This window comes from Rhinolophus hipposideros (assembly GCF_964194185.1).
Source record: "Rhinolophus hipposideros genome assembly, chromosome: 19".
NCBI classification, from domain to species: domain Eukaryota; kingdom Metazoa; phylum Chordata; class Mammalia; order Chiroptera; family Rhinolophidae; genus Rhinolophus; species Rhinolophus hipposideros.
The window spans coordinates 37,328,512-37,355,392 of NC_138065.1; the positions used below are offsets into that span (position 1 = coordinate 37,328,512).

Sequence of the window (26,881 nt, forward strand, 5' to 3'; positions counted from 1 at the left end):
TGTTTGGAACTAGGGCTTTGTTCTGTGTTGATCAAACCCAACCCCAAATTTTTCAAAATAAGCATTTGATCTAAAGCTCAGGTTTGGCAATTGGGAAACTGTCATTGGACTTGCTATGATACGTTTCTCATGTTCTTTTTGGGGCCCAGGTGGAGACAGACACCTGTGGCATATCCGGCAGCTGATCTGACACCTGTAGCATATCGCAGTAGCCAATACTCAATTTAGAAATATCTGGATCAAAATAAAGAGTTACGTGAACTTAGGTCCAGGAGGGCTAATTCTAAAAAATTTGATTGTGAAAGTAAATAGAAAAATCTTGTTTCCTTGGAGTTCTTTATCACTAAGGTTTTTCTGTAGATGTTTTAAAAATTTTTAAAAGAGAAGGGACCCTAGAAAATAATGTAGGGTGTGCTTTTTCCTTAATTTTAGATTTTGTTAACTCTGGAAACAGAACTTTACAGATCACGTGCCTTGGGCCTTCAGGCATGTCCATCTGAGGATGGTTATTGGTTTGCAATATTAGTTATTATGTAGTAATAATAGCAATAATAATTATGATCTTTCACGTCAGAACTCAAGCAGGATAAGTTGCATGTGAAACTGTTTTGGGCAGGATTTTGTTCTTCATTTGTTAGTCTCATGTCAAAGATACATGTATTTGGTGGATTTAGGTAGAATGGATATACATTTAAAACAGTGATGGATATTATACATTAAAAACTTCTGATACTCAGGAGACTTGGCGAACTGCAACCGATTGGCATAAAATGCTGTATTTCCTGCAGGGTTACAATTGAAGGAAGAAAGTCTGCATGGATATTGCTGGCATATGTTTCTTGAACTGTTGGCTATTTTGGTGTCAACTTTTATGTTGAGGGTTTCATGTTTTAATGCCAAAAATATTTACTGGAAATTATAGCTTGGAAAACAGAACCACTTTCCTGCTTCTGCAAAAAGCTAGGTAAAACATTGCTGTGGGGGAAAGTAGCTGTGGAGTTTTATATTCAGATTGTATGAACAGTAAACAGAGCATCTAAAATAACCACTTGCACATTGCAACAAACACATCATCATTTGCTTAAAAAAAGAGTTATAATTACAGTTGACGAAGCATGGACACCATAAAAAATGCATTAGTTTGGCTTGACACATTAATTACCTGTTTTTGCAGATGTTTTTATGTATTGTTGTGTGAACAGTTTACAAAATAATTACAGGAAAGTCATATGGAAAATAAACTAAGTGGGTGGTTTCTCATCTAAATATTTTCATTCATGTGAATCTCTGAGGCACAGCTGCTCTCTAGCAGAAGCAGAGAGATAGATGGGGATTCGCAAAGGGTTTTTTATTAGATGGTCTCTGTCATCAGTATCACATTTTTATGTCTTTAGCAACACAGCTTTAAAAATTAAAATGAGAGGGTTGGTTTAATCCCTGTGATTATTGAAAAAACCTTGATTCTGCTCAGAAGAAATGTGGATATCTCTGAGTATTTTTAAGTAAACCAAAAATCCCTAAATGGAAAGCTCCTTCTCTTTCAGTACTAGCAGGTGATTAGGTACTTTGAGAAAGAGTTATTCATTGTTTTGTAATTATTTGAGTTACATAGTTTCATGCAATTTATAGCTTAAATGACATCTTTGTAATTAAACATTGAGTGTTGTATAAATTGCACAGAAATTCAGCTTATCTGTCCTCTTTCAGGAAGTATTGGAAACGTAAATCTGCTTTTCCTCAAAGGCTTACTGTATTGCCATGAGTGGTCTCAAAATGTGTTTCATTTGAAAAATAACTAGATCATTGTGCAGACATACTGTATTTTTGCAAACTATTAAGAAACACATTTTCTAAAATTGCAATTGTCAAACAAAAAGAGTGTTTGTATACTTCATTCTATTTTACACAATGGTTTCTAATTAGAATATCTGTGCTGTATTTTCCTTATTGATACTGTTATGACAATATTTTATAAAATTAAATCAAAATGTAGATTCTCTTTAGTCCATCCATGCCAGTTCTATGCTGTATTCCTCTATATTCCTTTTTATGCATTTCACCTACACAAATGATAGAGACTATAATTATACATTTTTTTTGACAGGCATTTGATGTAACATTTGTTTCAGTTAGAGAAAGGCACTAAGTTACAGCAAGAGGTAATTGGAGCATCTCTAGGCATAAAGGTATTGTTATCAGACCAGGTAATATTGGTGCAAAATCTTCTATTCTCCATTCATTTGTTTAACAAAATTTTATTGAGGGTCTCCTATATGTAATGAAATGACTACAAACATTGAGATGACTGTGTCTGGAGCATAATAGATGCTCAGTAACTGTTAGATATCTCTTCTTCTGAAGGGTGGGAGTAAGTGGTATGGAGAACTTCTTGGTGGCTTACTTAAAAGAAAGCCATTTGCTGGGGAGGATTTTCTTTGTTATCCCGAAATGAGCTTTAAATGTCATCTGCTTTGGGAGTATTGCTTGACACATTCTTTGAATTGTTTAAATTTGGAGATGTATACATATATATAGAGGGTGCCAAAAAAATGTATACACATTTTAAGAAAGGGAAAAATTATATTAAAATTGTAATACTCAATATCTACCAATAACAAAAGATGAATACAAGTCATGTGTATACATTTTTTTTGGCATCCCGGTACATAATATATATGTGTATATGTGTACATGTTAAATCAGCCTGAAGAAAGATGGGGTGGAATCTGTTCTAAATCTAGTATCCATTAAGTCAGTTTAATTTTTAAGGTGGGACACATTCAAGGAGTGTGTAAAACTTCTAGGATTGAGAAGAATTTGCTGCTTATAATCAGTCATTCTATTGATCACTTTACATATTTAAGAAGAAAAATTTGTGCTTCAACATCAGGACCTCAAGAAAGCAATTGTTGGACTTTAGAGTCTTTCAAGGATTTACTATTTCTCTTAAAGATGTGTCTTATAGCCAATGAAACATGAGCACAAGCCTGTGTGAGGTTGGGGGTTGGGGGACTTCCCATGTTTACCAGTGTGACAGATAAAAGATTCTTGAGTTTATGGAGATGTGATTTTTATTCCATATCATAAGGCAAAATTTTGGCTCCTTGGTGTGAATTCTGTATTCCTTTTTCTTTCAACATATCTCTAGCTCTTAATAATCTTTATATCCTTTAGAAGCCTTTGATTAGCACATGAGGGACACTTAAGGAATTATTATTATTATCATAAGGGACACTTAGGGGATTATTTATTGACAAGTTCATTGTCACAAAGAGATTGGCCAGGCAGTTTTGTTTTGAAGGGATTAAATGATTACTTTTTTGGGTACTCCCCTTTAAAATTGCAAAACAAAGAAAAATAGGTTAGGGAGCAAAAGAAAATGGTCGAATCTAAGAGAAGGCTGTCTCTGTGGGCATTTAAGACTATGATCTAATGATGTGTGAGTTTTCATTCAGTATTATTGGTGGTGGAAAAACTGCTCACAACATTGAAAGCAGTCATAATTGAGGCAACGCATGGGCAGGAATTTTATTATGACTTTGGTTTTACTCTTCTTTGGTGACTCTGAACTCATAGGGGTCACATAACTTGGTTTTGTAAAGACAATTATAGGGGGCTGGTTAAATGCAGATGGGAAACAGATTCCCTGACTGACCGGGCTCCTGTTATACACAGAAAGGCTGATGGCTCCAGAGTTGTAGATGTGTAGAACAATAAATTACTGTTCTTCTCAAGGTTGCCTTTTGTTGTCAGAACACTTAGCATAAGTCATAAATGGTAGGCTATACCTGAAAAGAACAAAATACCATTAAATATAATAAATCAGCACTTAAAAAAAAACTATAACCACCAAGGTCATCTCAAACAGGCGTATTCTTTTATGTGGCTAAAGTTGTTAAAAAAAAATAAAAAAAGCACCAACAAACAAAACTCATTCCAACAAACCCATGTTAGTTTAGATGTGTTTTCTAATGTGATAAATTTGAATGAAAACTAAGCACGGTTGACTAAGAGTGTAGATAGGTTCATAGGGCCTATTGGATAGTGTTTGTGGAATAGAAAAATATAAGAATATAAGATGTGACTAAGTAGAGTCTTCTGTGGGGATTAAATTCTGTGTATGTGATGAAAATCAAGTATAGTCAAAATACGCTTAAAAATCCCTTAAAATTTCCCATGAAATACAGATATACTGTCTTTCAAGACATACAGACATACTGTCTTTCGAGAAGTCTAACATGGCCAGTTCTTCCTCTAGCATTGTTTTTCTTTTGTTGAACCAGTGACAAGGCATTAGCTATATTCTTTTTAGGGACTAAGGGAAGAGTAACAGAATTGGAAGAACTACTTTTTACTCTAGTTTGTGAAACTGGTCTTCATTACCATGTTTCCCTGAAAATAAGACCTACCCCGAAGATAAGCCCCAGTTAAGATCTCAGCCAAACGGATGCATTTAGTACGTTATGACGATATTCCAGAAGAAGATGACATGACTGTATTTGAATAAATGTAGATTGTTGTACATGAAAAAAATAAGGCATCCCTGAAAATAAGCCCTAATGGAGCAAAAATTAATATAAGAACCGGTCTTATTTTCGGGGAAACATGGTAGTTTTATGAGTAAAAATGCCTTTTTGCTTTCTTGTGGGTTAAATGGGAAAAGACCTCTGTTTTCCAAGGAAATCCTTGGGTAACAAGGATGTTTGAGAGATCAGTTTTTCTCAGAAAGGCCCATTCTCTTTTACGTGGTATGAAATTTATACCTCTTTGCAGCACCCCTTTTTCTGTGTGCTTGTCTGTCATTTTCAGTCTCTTTCTGTCTCTCTGATTCTACTCTACTGTGTTGTTTGATAGGCTTCTCTCTTTTTCCTTTGTTCACATACTCACCTGTGCTAGTCTTGTACTCTGCATTTTTATTGTTCTGCTCAGTAACACTAGAATAATCTAATTCAAATTTAGTTACTTAAAGTGTGTGATGCTATAAGACCCGGTTTAGTTTTAGGCTTTTTTTAATATTAACTTTGTAACTGAGAAGGCATTTCATATCCCCAAGCCTTAATTTCTTTTATAAAGGGAAGGTAATATATCCCTTGTAAATAGAATTTGATATAATGAAGGAGTGCTAAATGGTGATGGCTTCTTGGGTAAATTAGAACTTCATGATTCTATTATCTACAGAATATGTCTTCTATAAAACTTCTCCTAGTTGCTTTAAAGCAGTTGGTGCTCTGAGAAATGCAGGGTAGGCAATCCATTGTTTCCAAAAATTTCAGTGACAACTTTGGAATTTTTTGGTCATTTTAGCTACATTCTCTTCACAGATTACACTTTAAATCACCATATTTCCATCTTCTCTCCTGATCAGTGATTGATAAGATAAAGAAATACAGGATGATACAGTGAATACATAAGATATCTTTTATGGGAGCAGTTTTTCTTTTTTGAATACCAAAGCCCAATGGAAATTCTTGCTTTATTTGAACGATTAACAGAAATGTAGAGAAACATAGTGAAGGTATTGGTTTATCTTTAGGTAGAATGTAAAATAATGTATCCATTTTTAAGAGCAGTTATTAAGTGTCTACATGGATATATTACTGAAGAAATGCTGTGTTTCCCTGAAAATAAGACCTAGCCGGACAATCAGCTCTAATGCCTCTTTTGGAGCAAAAATTAATATAAGACCTGGTCTTATTTTACTATCCTGTAAGACCGGCTCTTAAATAATATAATATAATATAATATAATATAATATAATATAATATAATATATAATTAACATAATTAATAGAATTAATATAATTAATGTAACATAACATAACATAACATAACATAACATAACATAACATAACATAACATAACACCAGGTCTTATTCTACTCTAAGACCCTATAATACAAGACCGAGTCTTATATTAATCTTGACTCCAAAAGAAGCATTAGAGTGGATTGTCTGGCTAGGTCTTATTTTCAGAGAAACAGGGTAATAGCCACATGACCTCTTATGGGATTAAAAATTGAATTCCAGTTAACTTAGTTTTCCTTGAAAAATAATCATTGTGGGTAGTGTATATTTTAAAATAAAAATGAAGAAATTAAGGTTCGAGTCAATTAAAAATTTTTTATCAGTTAAAACCTGTTTAAAGTCACATCCAGCAGTAAGTTGATCAGTTAGAAGTATTCCTGAAATCTGTACATTAATCTTTTCTTTCTAGTACAGGCCTCACAAACCTCAGTAAGTATCCAGCAGCAGAAAGCCGCAGAGGTTGTTTTCATCCTTGACTGCTGCTATTGATCAGCAGTGGTTGTGACCCACTTTTAAGGGGCTGATAAGGAAGGAGTCATAGTATGTATGTTTAAGGTTACGTTTTAAAAGCCTTCCAGTATTTCCATCACTTCGTTGTTGTTTCCATGGAAGCTGAACCACTATAGTCAGCAGGAGTCCATTTCAACTGCTGCTTGTGGTTCTTGTTTCTCGGTTCCTATGGAGACTGCCTAGAAAGCAGAAATCCCAAAAGTTTAAAAAACAGCGATTTGGTCACAAAATACGGTTTTTAACTCTAGCTCTAATTGGGGGTTCCATATTCTTGGCATTTTTGACTTTCAAATTGTTTTGGGAGGCAAGTTGATTCGAATAAAGCAGAATTTGAAGTTCTGTTAAAATTTAATCATACTGAGTGAAAAGATTAAATTGCTGCAGTTTCTACTAGAGTTGAGCCTAAGAGGAATTGAAAATTGTAAAAGGGGATTTAAATTAGGGCTTGAAAGGTATAATCTGAAATGATTACGAACTAATGATAATGGAATTAGCAGTTAGAGTCCATGAACAGCAAACTCAAAACCAAAGGGCTAGTAGGTGAAGAAATAGGGAAAGTTTCTTACTTATGTAGCAAACTTTACCCTTGAAATATGTTATACTTACACCTAAGTATAACTTACACCACAGATTACATCTGTTTTTCAACTGAGAAAAATAAAAACCTTGGATTTAGAAATTAAATAAATTTAAAGATGAGAAGCAGGACACATACTAATATTTTAACTGAGGTTTGAGGAACTGGAGAGTTAATGAATATAGATTGTTCCACAGTTAAAAAGCAAAAGAGATTTTTTCCCCCTCACTAAGGCCAGTTATATTTGGGAATTAAGGAGAGAAGAGATGGAATAGTAATGTAAAAGCTATGAATGGAAAGTTATTTAGCAAAATTGCAATAAAAACTTTATTGCAGTTTTTCTTTGAGGTCTGTATTCAGTCACATTTGAACTATCTTAGGCAGAGAATGGCAGGAATATAGGTTCAGGTGAAATCAGGGACCCTAATCACACTAGGATTTTTTTTATATGTGTGTCTCTCCTATCTGCTTCTCTTTGTCAGCTTCCTTCTTTCAGGTAGGTTTTTTGCTCATTGGTAGAAACTGTGGCTGCTGGCAGTTTCCACTCCTCTTATTTCCAGTGTCAATAACAGAGAAGGACTGATTGGTCCAGTTTGTGTTGGGCCAGTTTCTCCCTTCTCCAGCTGTGGCCAAGAAGGTGGGGTCCTGTGACTGGACTAGCTTGTGACCCTTTTTTAACTAGTATGTATTGACTAGAAGGATTGAAATCTCAAACAAGATAGCAGTTTTCATTCAAACCACTTGGTAAGAGTTGGTGAGGAGAGGAGAAGTGGGGGAGAAAGACGGGGAGGAGGAGGAGGCATTTCCCAGAAGAAATGGAGAAAATGCTGTTCCAGGCAGAAATAAGAGTATTTCCCGCTAGTAGTCTTTCGTGGGAAAAGACTACAAAAAGTCTTTTGTCTTCTTTGCTAAAATACAGTCATTTCCATTCAGCAAACCAGGTAACATTATTTTGTAGGGTTTGGTTTTGAGAGAAAAATCAAGATTGAAGACCTTTACAATTTAGTGCTTCCTATGTCACTGTCTCTGTTGTAGTATCTGTTATGTGTGTTGTCTTCTTTAATATCCATAATCATTTGAGGTATGTTTTCATTTTAGGGAATGAGGAAGAAAGAGGTTTATAAGACTGGTGAGAGACAGAGCCAAAATTCAGATAACCAGGGTTTCTGGAATGATAACTTGATTTTTATTAACTTCATTCAGAAGATGCATAGGGTCAGTTATAAAACCAGTACTATGTGTTAAGTGCTTTCATAAAAACGAGTCATGAATAGTATGGAATATTATTTATGAAAGGAACCTTCGAGATCATAAGTAGTGCAATGGTTCTTAAAGTTTTTGACTTTCAGCCATGAAACGTTCTCTGTCAAGTACCATATGAACCGAATAAAAGCATAGGATCATCCTACTCTGGAGAGAAGAGAATCCCGTATGCTATGGGCTGGACCACCTCTGTTTTGAGATCTGGAGTTCAATGGAGGCCACTTTGAATACCGTTTGTTTAGGGAAACAGAGCCAGACAGGGTAAATGACTTGTCACTTTCAGATAATTACATATTACAGGGATTTCAATCACATTCTTGTTTTCATTTGTAGGATGGGTGACAATTTGTTGTTAATGAAAAAACTGTGACACTTATAAAAATCAATTAGAGTGAATTCAGTTACCCTAATTTTATTCTCCAGTTTGGTGGTACTTTATAGCATGTCATATTCATGTCACAGGTCTTATTAAACATCTATTGCACTTTGTCCTATTTGTTGAGTTGAACTATTGTATACTCTCTGGGCTAGGCTAGTGTTTTGTCTGCAGAACTTTTTATACAACAGTTCTTATATATCGACTCCTCCTGTAAAACATCAAGTTTTCTATCCATATTTAAATAGGAGAGTTTCAGAATTTGGATAAATAAAATTCATGCAGGTGATATTTAGACCTTGCTGATACTAATCACTTTGATGTCTGTTTTGAATCGCTCTTCTTTTCAGTTAGAAATGTGAACAAGTGATGAATTGGGTAGAAAGAAGTTAACCTTCAGATTGGATAAAGGAAAGTTAATTTATGTTTCACATATCCTGACTTTTGTTTTCTCCTTTTAGGAGAGTCAAGCCCTACCCGGCGAGAAGCTGTGAAGAGAAGAACAGCAGAGTATCTCATGCGAGCAGAGAGTCTCTGTAGCTTTTATAGAAAACCTCAGTTCGATGATGTGTCTCAGGTATGTCTTACGCTCCATTTTGTATTTTCTTTTGCCATTTTTGCTGTCTTGTCTCTCAGCTTTATTTCTAATTAGAATGTTTGAGAATTTTGGTCTTTGGCATTTTATCAATAATTTTCTTAAGTTATTGGTAATAAGGAAAAGTCTTACTTTTCCTTACTAAGGAAGGAAAGCCTTAAAGCAAACCACCAAAAGCGGAATAAAAGGGGGCTTGTTTTCTCCTCTTTCTTGGCCCTTTGTTCCTTATTCTATCCCTGGTATCCTCATGTGTAGAAAGAAAGTAATCGATACTAAATTTTCTTAAATTATAATTCTTGCTAAAACTAAGTTTTATTGATTCATGCTAAAACTAATCATTTAATCATAAGTCCTATAAGTGGCTGCTAGAATTATAAAGGCATAATTCTAACAGGGATATGTAGGTCATTGGGACTACCTTTAGTCTTGTGTAGAAAGCAGGTGAATCCTCAGAACATTAGGAATATTATAGCTTGCTTATTTATTTATTTATTTGTTTATTAAGAGAATTTTTATAAGAGTTTGTTTGAGCCAGACTGATGACATATGCCGGGGAGCAAGATCTCAGATGCTCTGGAGAATAACAGTTCTGCAGCTTCTTTTATGTATTTGAAATTAAAGGGAGGTGTGGCTTATTTTTTTTATGTCTTAGCTATCTGGATTTGGTAAATTTCTGGAAGAAACTTTTCTGTTATTTTTTTCTTTATATAAAACTAAGTTTTTTTTTCTGATACAATTTAAGAATCATATCTTCTGGAGATAGGAGAAAGTGTTTATTTTCTTAGTTGTTCTAAGAGGCAAACAGGCTTGTTTCATATCCCCACTTTGTCATTTGAAGCCATGGAAGATTGACAGATACTTAACACCACCTCTTAGCTTCTACATCTGAACAATGAGGATAATAGTAATTCCTTGCTGGGTTGTCTTTAGGATTAAATGAGTTTTCTTTTTTTTTCTTTTTAAGTCACACACACACACACACACACACACACACACACACACGGAAACACTCTTCCCCCCCACCCCCCACATACAAATACAAATCAAGTGCCAAAAAGACCAGCCAATAAGCCACATGTATGAGATTAGATTAATTAGTTTTAGTCCTATTTTCATCTCCCCTTATATGCTACTTTATATACCTTTATATGCTTTTTTCTACATTTTTTAGTGCTTTATATACTTTTATTTTGTTTTTCCCCCTTTGTTCCCCCACCCCGGTTCAAGCCATTGTTTCTCAGTCTAGTTGTGTAGGACACAACTCCCCGGCCCATGCTGGTATTATGAGCCTTGCGCTCACCCTGGCTGAGGCAGTCGGTCACCGGTTGTCGGTCGGCCGCTAACAGCAGCTCGTGGCAGTTCTTGCGGGCTGCTGGCTGCTCACACTGGCTGCTCACACTGGCTGCTGGCCATTCACGCTGGCCGCTGGCCACTCGTGGCGGCACACAGTAGTAGCCCATGGCAGTACACAGCAGCCCACAGCAGCTCACGGCAGCTCACGCCAACCTCCGGCTGCTCACGGCAGCCCAGCCCCAGGGAGAGTTGTTGTTCACAGTCTTAGCTGTAAAGGGCACAGCTCCCTGGCCCATGTGGGAATCGAACTGGCGACCTCGGCATTAGGAACACGACACCTGCCTGAGCCACTGGGCTGGCCCTATACTTTTAAAAAATTATAAAATGTTTCAATTTTCTAGTTTAAAAACAACTCAATACTTAATCTTGATTCATTGAATCATTAAAACTGTTACTAATTTTGTGAGCCCTTTTTATTTCCTTTGTGACCTTTTAAAACATGCAGTTATCAAAACTATACTTATTAGTGAGAATTTTCGATGTTAAGTGTTAGACCATTCCTTTTGGAACAAAAAGATTATATTCCAACTTGGAAGTAATAGACTCTTGTTACTTATTCTAACATAATGAATATGTTTTAAATAAGAGATATGTAGACTCATTTTCAGATTATTAATTATTGGGACTGTTCTGTACTCTTTGCTAATCTTTTCCTGTTTTTTAATCATTGTTGTTTTAGTTATATTAAGTTTATTTCCTTTAACTCTTCACTATTAAGTTATACTTTTTTGAAATGGAATATTTTTACTTTGCATTCAGTTATTGTTTTCTATGGTGTTGACAATTCTCCCTGTGTGCAGTCCTATTGCGTATGTTCTCAATTCTGTTTTGGGGGGCATTATAATAAAAGTGTTAAATAAAATGAGCCTCTGTGAACTTACTTGTTTACTAAATCCATCTTGTCTATAAATAGTGTAAAAGTTGTAGGGAGTCAAAATTACCAGTATTCTATTCTTTTCATTAATGTTAACTTTGAATGTTCTACCTGTACTTATTCAAACACCATACTTACTGTGCACCCCCTGTTACATTTCCCATAATCACTTCTATGAGCAATAATTTATTAGGAAAATAAACATACAAAGCCTGCTGTAAAGCTTTTGACTTGGAGAAAGGAACCAGAAATTTCCTTTCTGGAAATCAGTCAGAATTTCCCTTCATGCATAGCTTCTAATGAAAATGAAACAGGAGATATAATATAGGAAAGTTGATTGTATTAGGTTGTATATTCACTAAGCCTCTGTTAAGACGCTGTGTACGGTGTCAAACTAGATATACTTTGGAGTTACTCGAAAGACGATGACACAGTCTCTGCTCTTGCAAACCCTCGTGTATAATTGAGGGCCCAAAATTGGTACATAATCGATGAAATAAAAGAGAGAACGGTAAGGGCCATGTAGAATAATGGGAACTTGGGTCAGAAAGGTAAATAGGGGTACCTAGTGAATCGATTTAGATATACTAGGATTTTTTTTTCAGTTCTTAGGCAAGGAGGCTGGAGGAGAGTTTTTCTTGCTCCAGACAGAGCAAGTTGTTTTTCTTTTATGATGAGCAATTGCTGTTTATTTTCACTTTGTATTTCATTCTATTAAATCTGGCCCTTATTTAGGTCAGGGACATGCTTTATTATTTTCTTATCTATAATTTAACTTAAATGTCTTCTACAGGTTATTGATTAGCTTGGTGAATTCAGTATTTCTCTTCTTTAACCTTCTTTGGGCCTCAATTTCAATGAACACAATGAGAAGACTAGTATAAATGATTTCTAAGGCTCTTTTAGCTCTTAAATTCTGTGCAAAGCAGATATTATTTCTCTTTTGAATCCATGTGCAAACATATTTTTTTTTGAGCCTGGTTGATTAAGAAAATAAAGGAATCTTGTCTGGTTTTAGAATTATTTTGTTGATTACTGTTTTTCCCTTTGGTGCAGTCTAGGTCATGACTCACTCCACCTGAGTATTCTGTAATGGTTTAAGCTTTTGCTCTATTGAATTTATTTATGAGAGTCTTAAGTTGTAAATATAGAAGTTCTGAATTTCCCAGTCACTGATGGTAATACTCTTTTGAAAAAAGGATAGAAAGGAGCAAAAGTCTCTCTTACTATTTTTCCCCTCCAATACTACATTACTAAAAGGCTCCGAGGAAAGAGCAGATTTTAGGAAAAAAAGGAAATGAGCTTTGTAGTAAAGGTGAAATCTTAACTGAAGGAGACAGATTTTTTTTTCCTCCGGTTAAAAGAATAAAATTATAGATGACTGAATGATTTACGAATTAATATTAAAAGGGAGATCCCTGGAATAGACTGGAAATAGCTTTTTTTGGGTTATTTTTAGCTCTAGGAATTTTAAACTCAAGATAAATGAAATTCAGAAAAAGTAAATAGTCTAAATTTAGGACATAAAAGATTGTGTAATTTCTAAAGTGTAAGTACATTTTTTTGTCATGCCATTGCAAGATGTAAATGAAAATCAATATGTAGAATGTATGCCTTTCCTGAGTATTTTGTAGATTTTGAGTACGATTGCTATAATAATACTGAAAATATTTTTCTATTGTGCATTTTGTTTGCTAGTATATTTGATATTTCTCAATTCTTCAGAAAATATTTTAAAATGACTACTGTGTCATTCTTAGACATAGGCAAAGCAGAGATGGCAGTCGGGTATTCCAGATGAGCGAGTAAGACTGCAATGAAGCGTCATGCTTGAAATGGTCTAAGAGAGGCTTTGGAGACTGGATATCGAGGGTTAATAGGTTCCTAGTGAAATTTTGGCAAAGCCAAACATCTATAGAACATATAAAGCCAACTTCAGAAACTAGTGTAGTTAGCTATCAGGATTTAGAGTGTGGTTTCTGGGTAAGTTCTTTGTAGTGCTTTCCTTTTGCCCTTGATTACTTATTTCCCCCCAAGTAATGGAGACTTACTCTGAGGTTATTGAAGGAGGAATAGCTGAGTCTAATCCAAACGTAATTGCTGGACCAACAGCATCACGTCACAGAGGGAGCTTGGTGGAAATGCAGAATCTTAGCCCGCCTTTCCCCCCTCCCCACATAAAAATCTCCATTTTAACAAGGTCCTCAGGTGATGTGCACACATGTTAAAGTTTGAGAAGTACTGCATTCGCTGATTGGTAAAAGTAGAGATAGAACACATTGAGAATGGGGAATAATACTGAGTGAAAAAGGCGGTGGGCTGGATAAACAGTAACTTAAAAAAATTCCATTTAAAAAAACCCACAAAGGTAAGCTTCATTTAGCCATTTAGAGAATGAGAAGAGGGATAGTAAATAAATTCTGTTAATACTAGCGTGCTGCTTAATCCAAAGAGCACCATGTTGTGGGAAAGAATGTGGGATTAACAGAGGTCTCTGCCATGGGCTTGAGCCGTTGAGTGATACATACTTGCTATCTTTGGTTTTGAAGATTGTTGGATCATCATATATTTTTGCCTCTCCACCCCTCTATAACCCCTGTATTTAGTTTGGGATCAGATGAATACAACTCCCCCTTGCTTCTTCTCTAGGCATCTTCTGCTACAGTAACTAATACATTTAAGTGAACATTTGGCTTTTTTCCTTAAGGAAATAAACCTTGTTGTCTGGACATACACTGCATTCCTCCCCCAACCCTGTAGCATTGGCTGAAGTTTCCCCAAACAATGTCCTATTATTTTATCAGTAAGATACCTATTACCTAGTTTTGTCATCTTAGACAAGTTGTTTAACCTTGCTGCTTCTCAGTTTTCTCATCTAAAAAAAAAAAAAAAAGAATGTCAGACTTGATCTCTGTCTCTTTCTGTTCTTCAAATTCTGTAGATTTATGTTTCCTTTTGCCGTCTGAAAAAAGGAAGAGATCTATAGGGATTCTACCCAATTTAAATGCTGCATATAAGAAATACAGGATTTTTTTATTGATGATTTTATTTCATGATCTTTCTTTGTTCGTCTCTTTGATCTTAAACTTTTATAGATGGCTAAAGTAGAAAGAGAACTTTAATGATCCCTTTACCTTTGGTCTTTCCCCATTACAACTTCACCATTCCCATCTTTACAAAAGTAACCTTATTAAATCACTGATTTCATTGGGTTGTTTCTTGTGCAAAAACTTGTTTTCCAGACTTTGGAGAATAATAGGCCAGACTTTTCTTCCTGGCATTCAAGGCCTGTGAAAACTGACCCTAAGTGTGTAGTTTTATTTCCCTCTGTTCTACAATTTGACTATTTTTTCCCTAACCAGGCAAGTTTCTTTCCAAACCTGTATATGATTTCCTTTTCCTAACCTAATTTCTACATAGCATTTAAAAATCACCTTTAGTTCCACTTCTTTCTGAGACCACAGTTTATCATACACTAACTAGTGACTTATCTCCATTGTCGTGTATTTTCAGAAGAAGTTTTATTGTAATTTAACTTTTTCATGTATTTGGCTTAGCTCCTCAAATTGTAAACTTCTTGAAGCTAGCAACTGTGCCTTTTTGATAGTTTATAGCTTTTTCAGTTATCATGCACATAGTGGACACACAGAAATTATTTATTGAAAGGTGCAGTAGAGATTTTGTAGTTTGCTGTCTTGGCTGTTGAGATTGCTAAAGTGAACCGATAACTTTCTTTGGAAACCGATAGATCCAATGACATCAGAGAATTAGAAAGTGTAAGGAGGAGATAGGGATGTTGGCTACGTTTGGCCATATTTTCAAAGACGGATGTAATGGATGTAATGGAATCATTTAAAGTATTCTTTTTCCTTCTGTAACTTTTTCTCAACATTCCTTTTACCCAAATCATGAGCAGTTCTTATTCTTTCTTGATAATAGAGGAGGAGGAGATGACTTTTTAATTATCAGACTGTGTTGTGTAGTAGAAAGACTGCAAGCAGTAGAGGTGGGGCTCTAGTCTGGGATCTTCCACCATTCTTTCTGACCACTGTCAACCATTCTAAACTTCCCCTTATTTATCTGTAAAATGGGGATTAAAATAACTTCTTGTAAGTACTACGCTTAGGGTGGAGTGAGGGAATGAAGGTGGAAAAATGTAATATAAATTAACATAGGAAAGACTAGACTATTTCTGTTATGTGTCTTAAAAATACCCTTCTAATTGTTTTCATAGCCTTGAAAATTCTTCTTGGATTTTAAGCTTTTAGGGAGGCAGAGATGTATCGGTTTTTTATGTCACCTAGCTCAGCATCTCATGGAATGAGATATTAAATAAGTATTTTTTGAAACACATCCTAGAAGTGTAAATGAAATTGATTTTAAAAGATTATTCAGTCCAATTGCCATTATTAAAGTTAAGTGTTTTTTAAAAATAGTCTTCTGTTTTTAATCAAACATCATTTCTTCAGGTATATTGAAGTTAGTATTTGCTTGCTAAACCTAAAAACACACACACACACACACACACACACACACACACAATTTGAAAGCAATTAGAATTGCTGCTTTTAGCAAATATCCCAAGTGAGAGTTTTCCCATTTGTAAATGACACCTAATTTATCAGTGCAGCCTCCCTCTCTTGATTCCTTCCTCTCTTCTCTCTTCCTCTCTAGTGTGCTCTTCCTCTCTCCTTTCAACTAAGTGCTAGGGACTGTGAATATAAAGATGAACAAGGCGTATTTCCTGTCCTCAAGGAGCTTCCTGTCTTGTGATGTTGGCCTGTACAAGGGCTTTAAGTACCAAACTGGTGTCTCAGTAGCTGGTAATCAAGACACTCGATTAACCAGGATATTTATTTTCCACTCATGGGTGGGAGGTGGGGCATATTTCCTATATAGTCTAATAGAGTTTTGGCAATGAAAGGTCTGCTTTGAGGATATAAGGCTTTGTGTTTCCTGTCATCCTTTGCAGCATCACCAGTTTAATATAAGGATTACTATAGCATCGCTTTCTGGTTGTATATTAAATGCTAAATGCAGGTGTCTTTGGAGTTTACCTAGTCTAATGTCTTATTTTACTGATAGGGAAAAACTAACACCAACAGATGGGAAGTTAGGATGATTCTTTTATTGTGTGTGGTACTGAAATATCCCTTCCTGTGTTCACTGATTTTTGTGGACTTTTTGTAGCTAACAGACTAAATTGTCCACATCACAGACATTTAGATATTTAAAATTTTTTTTCTCTCCTGTAAATCATCTGCTTCCTAGGTTAAACAAGTTTAGTTCTAATAATTATTGGTTATATGATGGAGTTCCTTAATTTTTCACCATTATTGGTATTTCTTCTGGTTGAACTTGAATCTGCCAAACCTTAAAACATAGTTTATAATTATAAAGTAACATTAATGGACTGTAGTTTCAGGATGAGAGATAATGACTTGTGTTCAAGTTTATCTATGATGGCATTGTTTTTTAGTTCCCTGTTGTAAATTACTCTTGAGCTGTCTGGGGTAAATATAAGGATGTGATTGATTGTTGCCTCAGTTATCCATTTGTTACAAAGTTTCATTATAGTTGTACAGTTCTGAACTGAATTATTGCTCTAGAAACTGTATCAGCTCATTAATTTTTCTTTTTAAAATTTTGTTTTCAATGTTATCATGATTTATTTACTTGGAACTTTTTCTTGCTTTTTCTTTTTGATTTTCTTTAGTTTTGATTTTATTATTTTTTTTATTTTACATTACAGACAAACAGCAACTTCTCCTTTCATGTTTCCATCCTCTGATTTATGATAAATTTAGTTTCTTTTGGCCTGGCATTTGCTTCAGCAGGCAGTCTTCCTTCAAGTACCTCCCTGATTGATGTATAATCTTTGATATCTTCCATTAGCCTCCAGGATCACTAAGTTCAAGGCCCCCTTGGAACCTAAGGAGCCCTGCCGAGGAGCTGAAGGCCTTCAGAGTCCTTGGGGTGATTGACAAGGTAATTCTTCAGTGTCTCTTCAAGAGTTCAGTTATAAATTGACTGCATGCTGACATTATGGCTTTGAAGCTTTGGATCTTAAGGATATGAAACAAAAGGAGAAAATGACTCAAATGCATCTGCACTTTAAAATAACAAAAGCAGAAGAGAAAAAAGCTTTTATCTAAGCAATTTATGTAAGGTCATGCAAAATATATTGGAGCTAAAGGAGAAGGTGCATCTTTGTTGGCATTCAGTGGAATAAGGGGTTTGGTTTTTTAAACCTGTTACAACAGGGTAAAGACACATTTTGTGTCTTTACCAGACATTTTGTGTCTTTACTAGTGAGTCGGTAGTTGTTCAGCATTAACTAGTGAGTCAGAGTTGTTCAGCATTAACTGGTATAGTCAACCTAATGGTCAGAAAGAAAAATGGCATTTTCCTAATAACTACTATTTATTGAGCACCTACTATGTGTCAGTCAGGCCATATATTAGTCATTTTATATTTAATCCTTATTTAATCCTTCTCACAACTCTGTTACTTGCATCTTGGTGGGAAAGTGTTGTTTGGAACAGGTTAAGTTACTTGCCCCCAAATCACATAGATAATTTAGAGTAGTGCTAGAATTCAAACCTAGATCTTTGTGACTTCAAAAGCTGTGCTTTTTCCAGTACACTAACTCCCACCCCCCACACTTTCATATTTGGAATAAAAATACTGAGATTACGGAGGTATCTGCCATTGAGTTTCTCCCCATCTGAGATATGCACATCTGAGATATGCCAAACATTAACAGTACTGGGCCTCTCAGAGAATTTATAAGTGTAACTTAAAAACCATACCCCATAAACTGTGTTTTAAATATATTTGATCAATTACTACTTTACCTTTAAAGTCAAAGAAAATGCCTTATTTAATATTAAGGTAAAAATTTAGATTTTTTACATTAACTATCTTTTGTGAACCACCTTAGTGGTCATTTGTAACTCTAATGTTCTAAAGTATGCATGTGATGCCATGATACAAGGGAACAATATGCCTTGTATCTCAGGGAATTTAGACAGTAATTAATAGTTTGAGGTATTCCAAAGGGGACATTAGGTTGGCTGTTACCTGCAACTGTCAGTGTCTTGTTAAATTCTCACAAGCATCATTTTTCTCAAATAAATTCATAGGACTTAGTTTTGAACTTAAAGATTTTTAAGCAGTAGGAGTTTTGAGCCTGAAATAATGCCTTAACCATGTTTTCCCTAGCTTTTCCAGTGGGAGAACATTCTATTTGAGAGTACAGAGAAGTAAAATAGGAATTGAATAGTTTCTAGGTTCTTGGATTTCTTCTGTACAGGCAAATCAACTTTTTTGATGTAAAGTACCTGCTCCTTCTCCTAGATGTGTTTATTTTGACAAAGTGTGTTCTTCCATTGCTATGCTCTAATTATGAGTAAGTCACTGTGAAGTTCTGGTTTATTCGACTAAGGACTTTTGACAGTAGAGGAATTCCTCAAGTCTCGGCCGAGGCACATTTCATCACTGTCTTTATTCTGTTAACCTGCGAAGTGTACTTGGTATTTAGAAGGTGACGTTGAACTTTTCTAAGTAGAGGTAAGGCAACATGTTTGGGAATTAAAGAAGCTTTACAAATAATCTCTTAAAATTTGTAACATAGTCTCTACTTTGTAAGAACATAAATAGGTAGATTTTTAAACATTTGAATTACTTTTTAAGATAGAGTCCTAGCCACTGTCCTGAGGAATACGTAAAACTTGGGTTTTAGAAACTTGATGTTTGGAAGAGAAGTGTTGACTAAATTCAAACAGCTAGAAAATACACAGGGTACGTTAATCTAGCTTGTACAGAACACAGTTTCTCTGATTCCATCTCATTACAGTATTTGTTCTTTATGAGTTATTTTGAGTGTTATTGCCTCTTAGCTTAGGAAAATAAAATTTCCCCAGAAATAGGATTATTTTATAAGTTTTATATAGAAAGTAGATAAAGCAGATTTGTTCATTAATGTTTAGACCGTAAGCTCTCGAGAACAAGATTGTGACTTTATTGTTCACCTCTATATTTTTGGCACCCGGGACCATGCCTGGGACACAAGGGTGCTCAGTAAATATTTAATGAATGAATCGAAACTTAAATAACTTGGAGTATATTATACACAGAGCGACACCTACTGGTATAACGTGAGACTGCTAACTAGTACCTCTGTTCAAGGCGCGTGTCTATCGACCCCGACAGTCCTTCTGCAGCTGTATCTTGGTCTAGTATTCAAAGATAAATGAGTGACTTTCTGTCTTTAAGTGGGATTAGAAAACCCTTCATTAACATATATGTGCAACAAGGACTTTAGGCATTAGGGCTCTTGGATTGTAAATAAACTGGTGTGCATTCAGAAGCAAGGATGAAATGGTAAGGCTAGCGAAGGCCCTCCAAATCATATCATAAAAAGAACAGTGAAAAATGAGCCATGGTTAACTTGATAAAAACATGTGTAATATTCATATTTTTAAAGGCTATCCAGTTTAGATGGACTATGCAATATTTTCTTCAAATCTTGAGGGTGAAAGGGGATATTAATTATGCCAGAACAATATCTTGGGCAAATCAGGATGTCTAGTTTTCCTGGGAGAAAGGTAGTAAGGGATAAGACTTGCTTGTTAATTTCCTTATAGGCTAAAACTAGAAGTAAATGATTGTAAGTTGTCAAAATTTTGGCTAATGATTAGAGATACCTTTCAAGAATTAGGATTGAACGAAGGAGGACTGGATACCTTCATACCTTATTTGTTTCACGTCATTAGAGGTATTCAAGCAAAGGCTGAAGAATCATTGGTCGGGATGTTGTAGAAGAATTAAAGCATTGGATGGGTTTTTACCTTATGTAGCTTTTAAAGATTTCTTTTAGCCCCCAGATTCATTTACACATAATCTTCATGTAGTAATAGCAGGGGAAAGTAGAGAATAGTGGAAAACCATACTCAGATGAGAATGATAGGTTGCTGTTGTTTTCATATAAGTTTGTGCATGCGTGGGTGCAATGTTGGTGTTTGTGTGTGTCAGGTATGAATGTCCAGCGGGAGTATATGTTTGAGTGTATAAGGATGTTTGTATAGAGGTAATTTGCAATTGAGTTTGAAGTTTGGATTGGTAGTTTGACTGGTGATAGGATGTCTAAGTGCTGGGAGACTTTCTGAGAAAGTTCACTATTGTATACTTCTATATAAAAAGGTTAGAGTTCATAGGGTAATAAACGGTAATGGACTCATGTCAGTTTCCCAGTTTTCATAGTGTGCTATAGCTAGATAAGACGTCACCGTTAGGAGAACCTGGGTAAAGGGTATATGGGACTCTGTGCTATTTTTATAACTTCCCATGAGTTTTTTAAAAAAGAGTTAAAAAACGTCTACAGGAACACTGATTTGAACACTAGAGTAACGGTGCCAAGATGTGATCACCTCATGTCCCGTTAACGCTCCTGGTTTGTGTGTAGCCGGAGAGTCATCCAGCGTGTGGGTGTGTGTATAAGTGTTCACAGGGTTAACCAGTGACCATGGCGTGGCTGGAGTGCCAGAATTCATTGCCACTCCTTGAAAAACCACTTCAGTAGGATGCTATATAAGTCATTGTTATGAGAAATGCCACGTATTTTGTAAACCTGTCACTATTTATTATTTCAAGTGCCTTGGCATTTTGTAATCAGGATAGCTTCCCAACTTTGTCTGATGCTTGCCAGGCAGAATTCTTAGGTTGATGTGCTATTGGAAAAACATTGGAGTTGCTGTTGTGTAGCTAAAATGATTGAGGAAGTTTGTGGAGATTGTTCTAATTGAGTAGATGTTGAGAGGTTGGCACTTATTTTTTTAAGGTTCCTAAGTAGGATTCTGTATGATGACATGGAAAAACTGTTTTCATTGGGCACCCACAAGCATCTGTATTTGGGTATCTGCTCATTGAGGGGACACTGAATGGAACTGGATTAATAAGAATCTGTCCTTTATCTAAACAGTGTGGTGAAAATATTACCTCGTATCTTTGATATGGTATCAAATGACAGGTGTTGACTTTTGCTTTTGGAAAAATGGAGTTGAAGTCCTTTTCCCTCTTATTTCTGCTAAGTACAACTAAAAACTCTGGACATTACATAGAAAAAAAACATAAGAAGACAATGAATGAAAAGTAGAGAGCAGAAGGGAGACTGGCCGGTGACCATGGGACCCAGTGGACTGTGTGGTGAGGAATTCCTGCATTTTCTTTGGCCTCACATATTCCAGGCTGGATGTTGGAGAAATGGGCAGCTTGGAAAAGCCAGTAGGCACAAACCAAAATAACAAACTGAACAAAAGCCTGCTCTTTCTAACCAAAGGACGAGGAAAGGGGCAGCGTAGCAAAACAAAAACTTTTACACAGTAGTACCTGGACTCTGGCCAGACAGCACAGCGCGATGTTGGTTCCACCTCACCACCGCTAACTGGCTGTGGAGGCACCGAGGCTTTCTTCCTTGTGAGGCTGGAACGAGGTGTCGCAGCCCCGTTGGGATGGTGTCTTGGGGAGCCTGGACTTTTAGACTCACCTGGTGGTATAGAGGTTCCCTTTCTCTCTCCCCTGGAGAAGTGTCAGAGGAGGCCTGGTGGGGATTCTGGATTTGACCACTGCCCCGTGGTAATGAAGCCACACCCACACGGTGTCATTGGAGGCCACGTGAGGAGCAGTAATGAGGCACTTTTTCCTTTCCCAGCCAGGGTGGCAGCAGCAGGGCCCTGAACTCCTGCCCCTACCCAGCGGTCACCAGAAGTCCCATTTTCCTCCCCCAGATATCAGTGAAGGCTGAATGGGGACCCTGAACTTCCATCTCTATCTGGGGGTAACAAACCGATGATCCCATTTCCCCGTCAGAATGATGTCAGGGAGGACTGGCAAAATAAAACATTTAAATGAGATCCAGAGTCTCATAATACAATATTCAAAATGTCCAGGTTTCTATAGAAAATCATTGAGAAAAGACAATCAGCTAATACCAACACTGAGCTGACACAGTGCTAAGGATTGTAAAACAGCCATCAGAAAAATGCTCCAGTGAGCAATTATAACATGCCTGAAACAAACAAAAAATAGCGAGTCTCAGCAAAGAAAGGAAAGATACAAAGATGAACCGAATAGAAATTTTGAAACAAAAAGATATAAGAGAGAGGTGGGGGGGAAAACCTCATTGGGCTCTATAGAAGAATGGATAGAACAGAGAAAATGGTGCATTTGAATATAGAACAATAGAAATTACCTAATCTGAAGATAGAAAATAATCGGGAAAAGAATAAAAAAAAAAAGAACAGAGACTCAGGAACTTAGGAGACTAAAATCCCAAGTTCTAACATTCATGTCATTTGGGGTCACAGATGAAGAGGAGAAAGAGCGTAGAGCTAAAAAGTATTTGAAGGAATCACGACTGGACATAATCCAACAGATTGAAGAAGTTTAGTGAACCCTGAACAGTATAAATCCAAAGAAATCTATGGCAAGGCACATCGTAGTAAAAGTTCTAAAAAGTGAAGATGAAGAAAATTTGAAAGCAAATACTACGCATGAAGGGAAAACAGTTTGAATGACAATTTCTCATCAGAAACCATCGGTATCATAAGGATGGCACATTTTTTTTTTTATTGGGGGTGACAATTGTTAGTAAATTTACATAGATTTCAGGTGTACAATTCTGTATTACATCGTCTATAAATCCCATTGTGTGTTCACCACCCAGAGTCAGTTCTCCTTCCATCACCATATATTTGATCCCCTTTACCCTCATCACCCACCCCCCACCCCTTTACCCTCTGGTAACCACTAAATTATTGTCTGTGTCTATGAGTTTTTGTTTCTCATTTGTTTGTCTTGTTCTTTTTGGTTTATATACCACATATCAGTGAAATCATAGGGTTCTCTGCTTTTTCTGTCTGACTTATTTCACTTAGCATTATACTCTCAAGATCCATCCATGTTGTCACAAATGCTCCTATATCATCTTTCCTTAACGCCGAATAGTATTCCATTGTGTATATGTACCACAACTTCTTTATCCATTCATCTATCGAAGGACATTTTGGTTGTTTCCATGTCTTGGCCACCGTAAACAAAGCTGCAATGAACATTGGCGTACACGTGTCTCTATAGAGAGATGCTTTTATATTTTTGGGGTAGATACCCAGGAGAGCGATTGCTGGGTCATATGGTAATTCTATTCGTAATTTCTTGAGGAACCTCCACACTGCCTTAGGATGGCACATTTTTTAAATGCTGAAAAATAATCGCACGGAGAAGAACCTTACAACCTCCTACGTGGGGATTTAGTACAAGACCAGCAGCATTCTGGGAGCTCACGGGTGAAAGGGGGACTGATGTCTTCACCATGTTGGTATGCAGGTTTTCACATACTGCTCCTGTTTCCAGTACCACTCTTCAATCCCACCTTCAGCTGTCTGATTCCACATCTTCAGAGAATGAACCACTAGTCTTCTGCCAGGGAGAAGGAGGGCAGCTGTCCTGCTGGCTGTGCAGCGGCACAGAGTGTGTAGATGCTTTCTCAGTCCTGTTTTCAGGAGGTAACCTGGTACCTCTCAGTTCTGGAGTTCTGCAGTAAGAACTGGCTTGCTGTTTTTAGACGTACATTAACCACACAGAGTTGCAAATTTTATTTTCTTGTGATGAGAACTTTTAAGATGTCCTCTCTTCGTGTCTTGGAAATATGCAATGCGGTATCATTAACTGTAGTCCCCAAGTTGTACATCACATCCCCAGGATTTATTTGTCTTAAAACTGTTAAGTTTGTAGCTTTTGACCCCCTTCATGGATTTTGCCCACCTCCTACCCTCGGCAATACTGATCTGTTCTCTGTATCTCCGAGTTCATTTTTTAAAGATTTCACATGTAAGTGACATTATACAGTATTTGTCTTTCTCTGACATATTTCACTTAGCATAATGAGAATTGCCTTGCTTTTTGTTGTTGTTTTTTTGCCTATAGACATTTAGCATCTGTTTTCTGTCTACTAAAATTTTGCCATCTTTTCTCATCTTGTTTTCTTTGTAGTCATCACTGTGTATCTTTTAAAAATTCTTGACTTTTTTAATGGGGTTTCTATAGGGATTAGTGATCTATACTTAAGAGAATGTTACATTTAACATATGTAGCCCTTTCAGCTTCATGGCATTCATAATTTTGATCACTATGTCTTCGTTGACCTTTTTCAAGTTAAATTTTTTTCAATAAAATAGTACAAAGAGTCCTATAGGTGACATATAGCTAGAATAATTATTTCAGGTTGACCCAGTACCCTCTGGGTACTGTTAGTTATAGCTAACCCATCTTTCCTTGAACTGTTTCAAATTAAAATTTAGGCATCCCAAACTGTTTCTAAGTTTAGAGGTGTACACTATTTTCTTTACCTCTTTTTTAAGATATACTATTATTTGCCTCTAGTCTGATTTTTCTCTAGTTTATCATCAACACTGCTGTCAGAACAATTTTTAAAAATTAATTACACGTGATCATTCTAATACTAATAACCCTCTTAAAATCCTTTAATGCCTTCACATAGTTTTTAGGATGACATTCAAACTTCTTAGCTAAGCCTACAAAGACCTTTGTGATCTATCTAGCCCGTATTTTTCCTGTTGATTCTCAACTTACTCCTTCCCCTCTTCTCCCAGACGACACCACACATGCTGTCATGGTTACAGCCTTGTTGAAGCTGTAATGTGTGTACAGGGCGTCATGTTTCACACATGATGTACCCCTCTACCTGGAATGACTCTTCCTTTTCTTCCTCACTTAATTTTTTCTCGTTCTTAATTATTGTCTCTTGGAAGTCTCCTTTGCTTACCTCTGCTGTCTGATTTAAATATCTTTTGCTGTGCCCTTTTCATGGCTTGAACTTACCTATGATAGCATCCATCCATATTGTATGGTAGCTTTTGACATTATTTCTGTGCCGCCTCCAACAAGCCTTCATATGCCTCAAATGACCCAAATGTTTTGGCACTGTATTTACAGACATCTGTTAGAAAATCCTGTGTTCAAGACATAACGTCTTTGGAGAATAAGTCTCTATAACATGTCAAACACCAGCTTCATGACTATATCTTACTCAATTTTATATTCTTGGCATTTAGCATAGTGATTTACAAATAGTAGATACTATTTGTATCTAGTGTTGAAAAAAAAATGAATGAATGATACCTACCTACTCACATTACCCCCAAAAGGTAGGACCCATTTATTCTAATTGGCCTGCCTCCTCACTGTTTCTCTGCATGTCTTTTCCATTCCTGTTTTCTCATTCATTCATTCAGTAAATATTAAGTTTCTGTTACGTGTCAGGGGTGGTATTAGCCACTAGAGATAGAATGGTGAATAAGACAACACCTTATCTCTACCCTCTTAGAGCTTGTAATTGAGTGGGAAATATAAGAAAAATGAACTGGACTTGACAATACAGTGTGAAATTTCTTTGGGTGAAGGAAGTGCACTATTGTGAGAACATATAAGAGGGACACCTCGCCTGGGATTCTGCTGAGGCTCGCTCCTTAGAGCACACAAAGCAAAGACATGAGGGGGGAGTAGGACTTAGCTCACAGAACAGTGTTCCCGGCTGAAGGTGTGGGAGGTTCGAGGAGCATGCCTTCTCTCTAGCTTCTTCGACTCTAAAATCTTCCTTCTTGCCCACCCATATTTAGTCCATTCTTCAAGACAACTGACAGCTTACCTCTTCCTTAACTCTAACACTCATCTTTCCTTTCTTTGAATGAAGTTTAGCATTCAATTATGTATTATTTTCAATTACGTATTATTTTCCCTCATTTTAGCTGCCTTAAATACATTGTTAACCTGTCCTAGAGGCCAGGAACTGTATCTCATTCCTTTTTATTTTCTCTGATAATGCCTAATTGAATAGAATGCTGTCCATGCAGTAAGAATTCAGTAAGTGCTTGCTGAAAAGTTGTGAAGGGAACAAAGAGACGATGTACAGGTTTTAAGATTCCAAATACTCTTGAGTCTACGCCTCAAAATGTACTACACCTGCAGGATCAGAGCAAGAGGGTAGTTTGAACTGAAAACTGTCAGAACATTCCTCCTCCTCCCCTTCCACCTCTCTCACCAAGTATAGCTATAGATTATTGACAGGGCACTTGGTTGCAGTCAATGAAATTGTCAATTTGAGAATGAGGGTTGTGCCTTGGTGTTTCATATATGCTTTAAAATGTTTTCGAATTTTTCAGAACATGAACACATTGTATTCTTACACTAAATAAATTTTCTAGGTCAGATTAAATCATTGTTAACTTCTAATCATTACCAGAAGTTCAGCTCCATCTGCTATAAAAGTACAAAACTTATTAAAAACATTAACAAATAGTAGCTTCCTTGCCCTTGAGGCATTTTCTTCTGAATTGGAATCAGGCTTCCTTTGCCTTTGGCAACTTAGTTGAATATGTATTGATTGACTTGGAGATGTAGCCTCTGTATCCGTCAGCATTATTAAATAGCATTTATTTACTGTCTCAGGCATA

The 26,881-nt window shown here is 36.2% G+C and overlaps 1 protein-coding gene across 8 annotated transcripts in view; it reads left to right on the forward strand.

The window, feature by feature from the left end:
* The window catches only part of RPS6KC1 (ribosomal protein S6 kinase C1), a 141,881-nt gene that overhangs the window by 64,315 nt on the left and 50,685 nt on the right, over positions 1 to 26,881 (forward strand). For all 8 annotated transcript variants that reach the window (XM_081026976.1, XM_081026974.1, XM_081026978.1 and 5 more), the window contains 2 exons: positions 8,991 to 9,106; positions 17,247 to 17,339. In XM_081026976.1, coding sequence (XP_080883102.1) covers positions 8,991 to 9,106; positions 17,247 to 17,339 — 209 coding nt within the window. The remainder of the gene's footprint in view (positions 1 to 8,990; positions 9,107 to 17,246; positions 17,340 to 26,881) is intronic.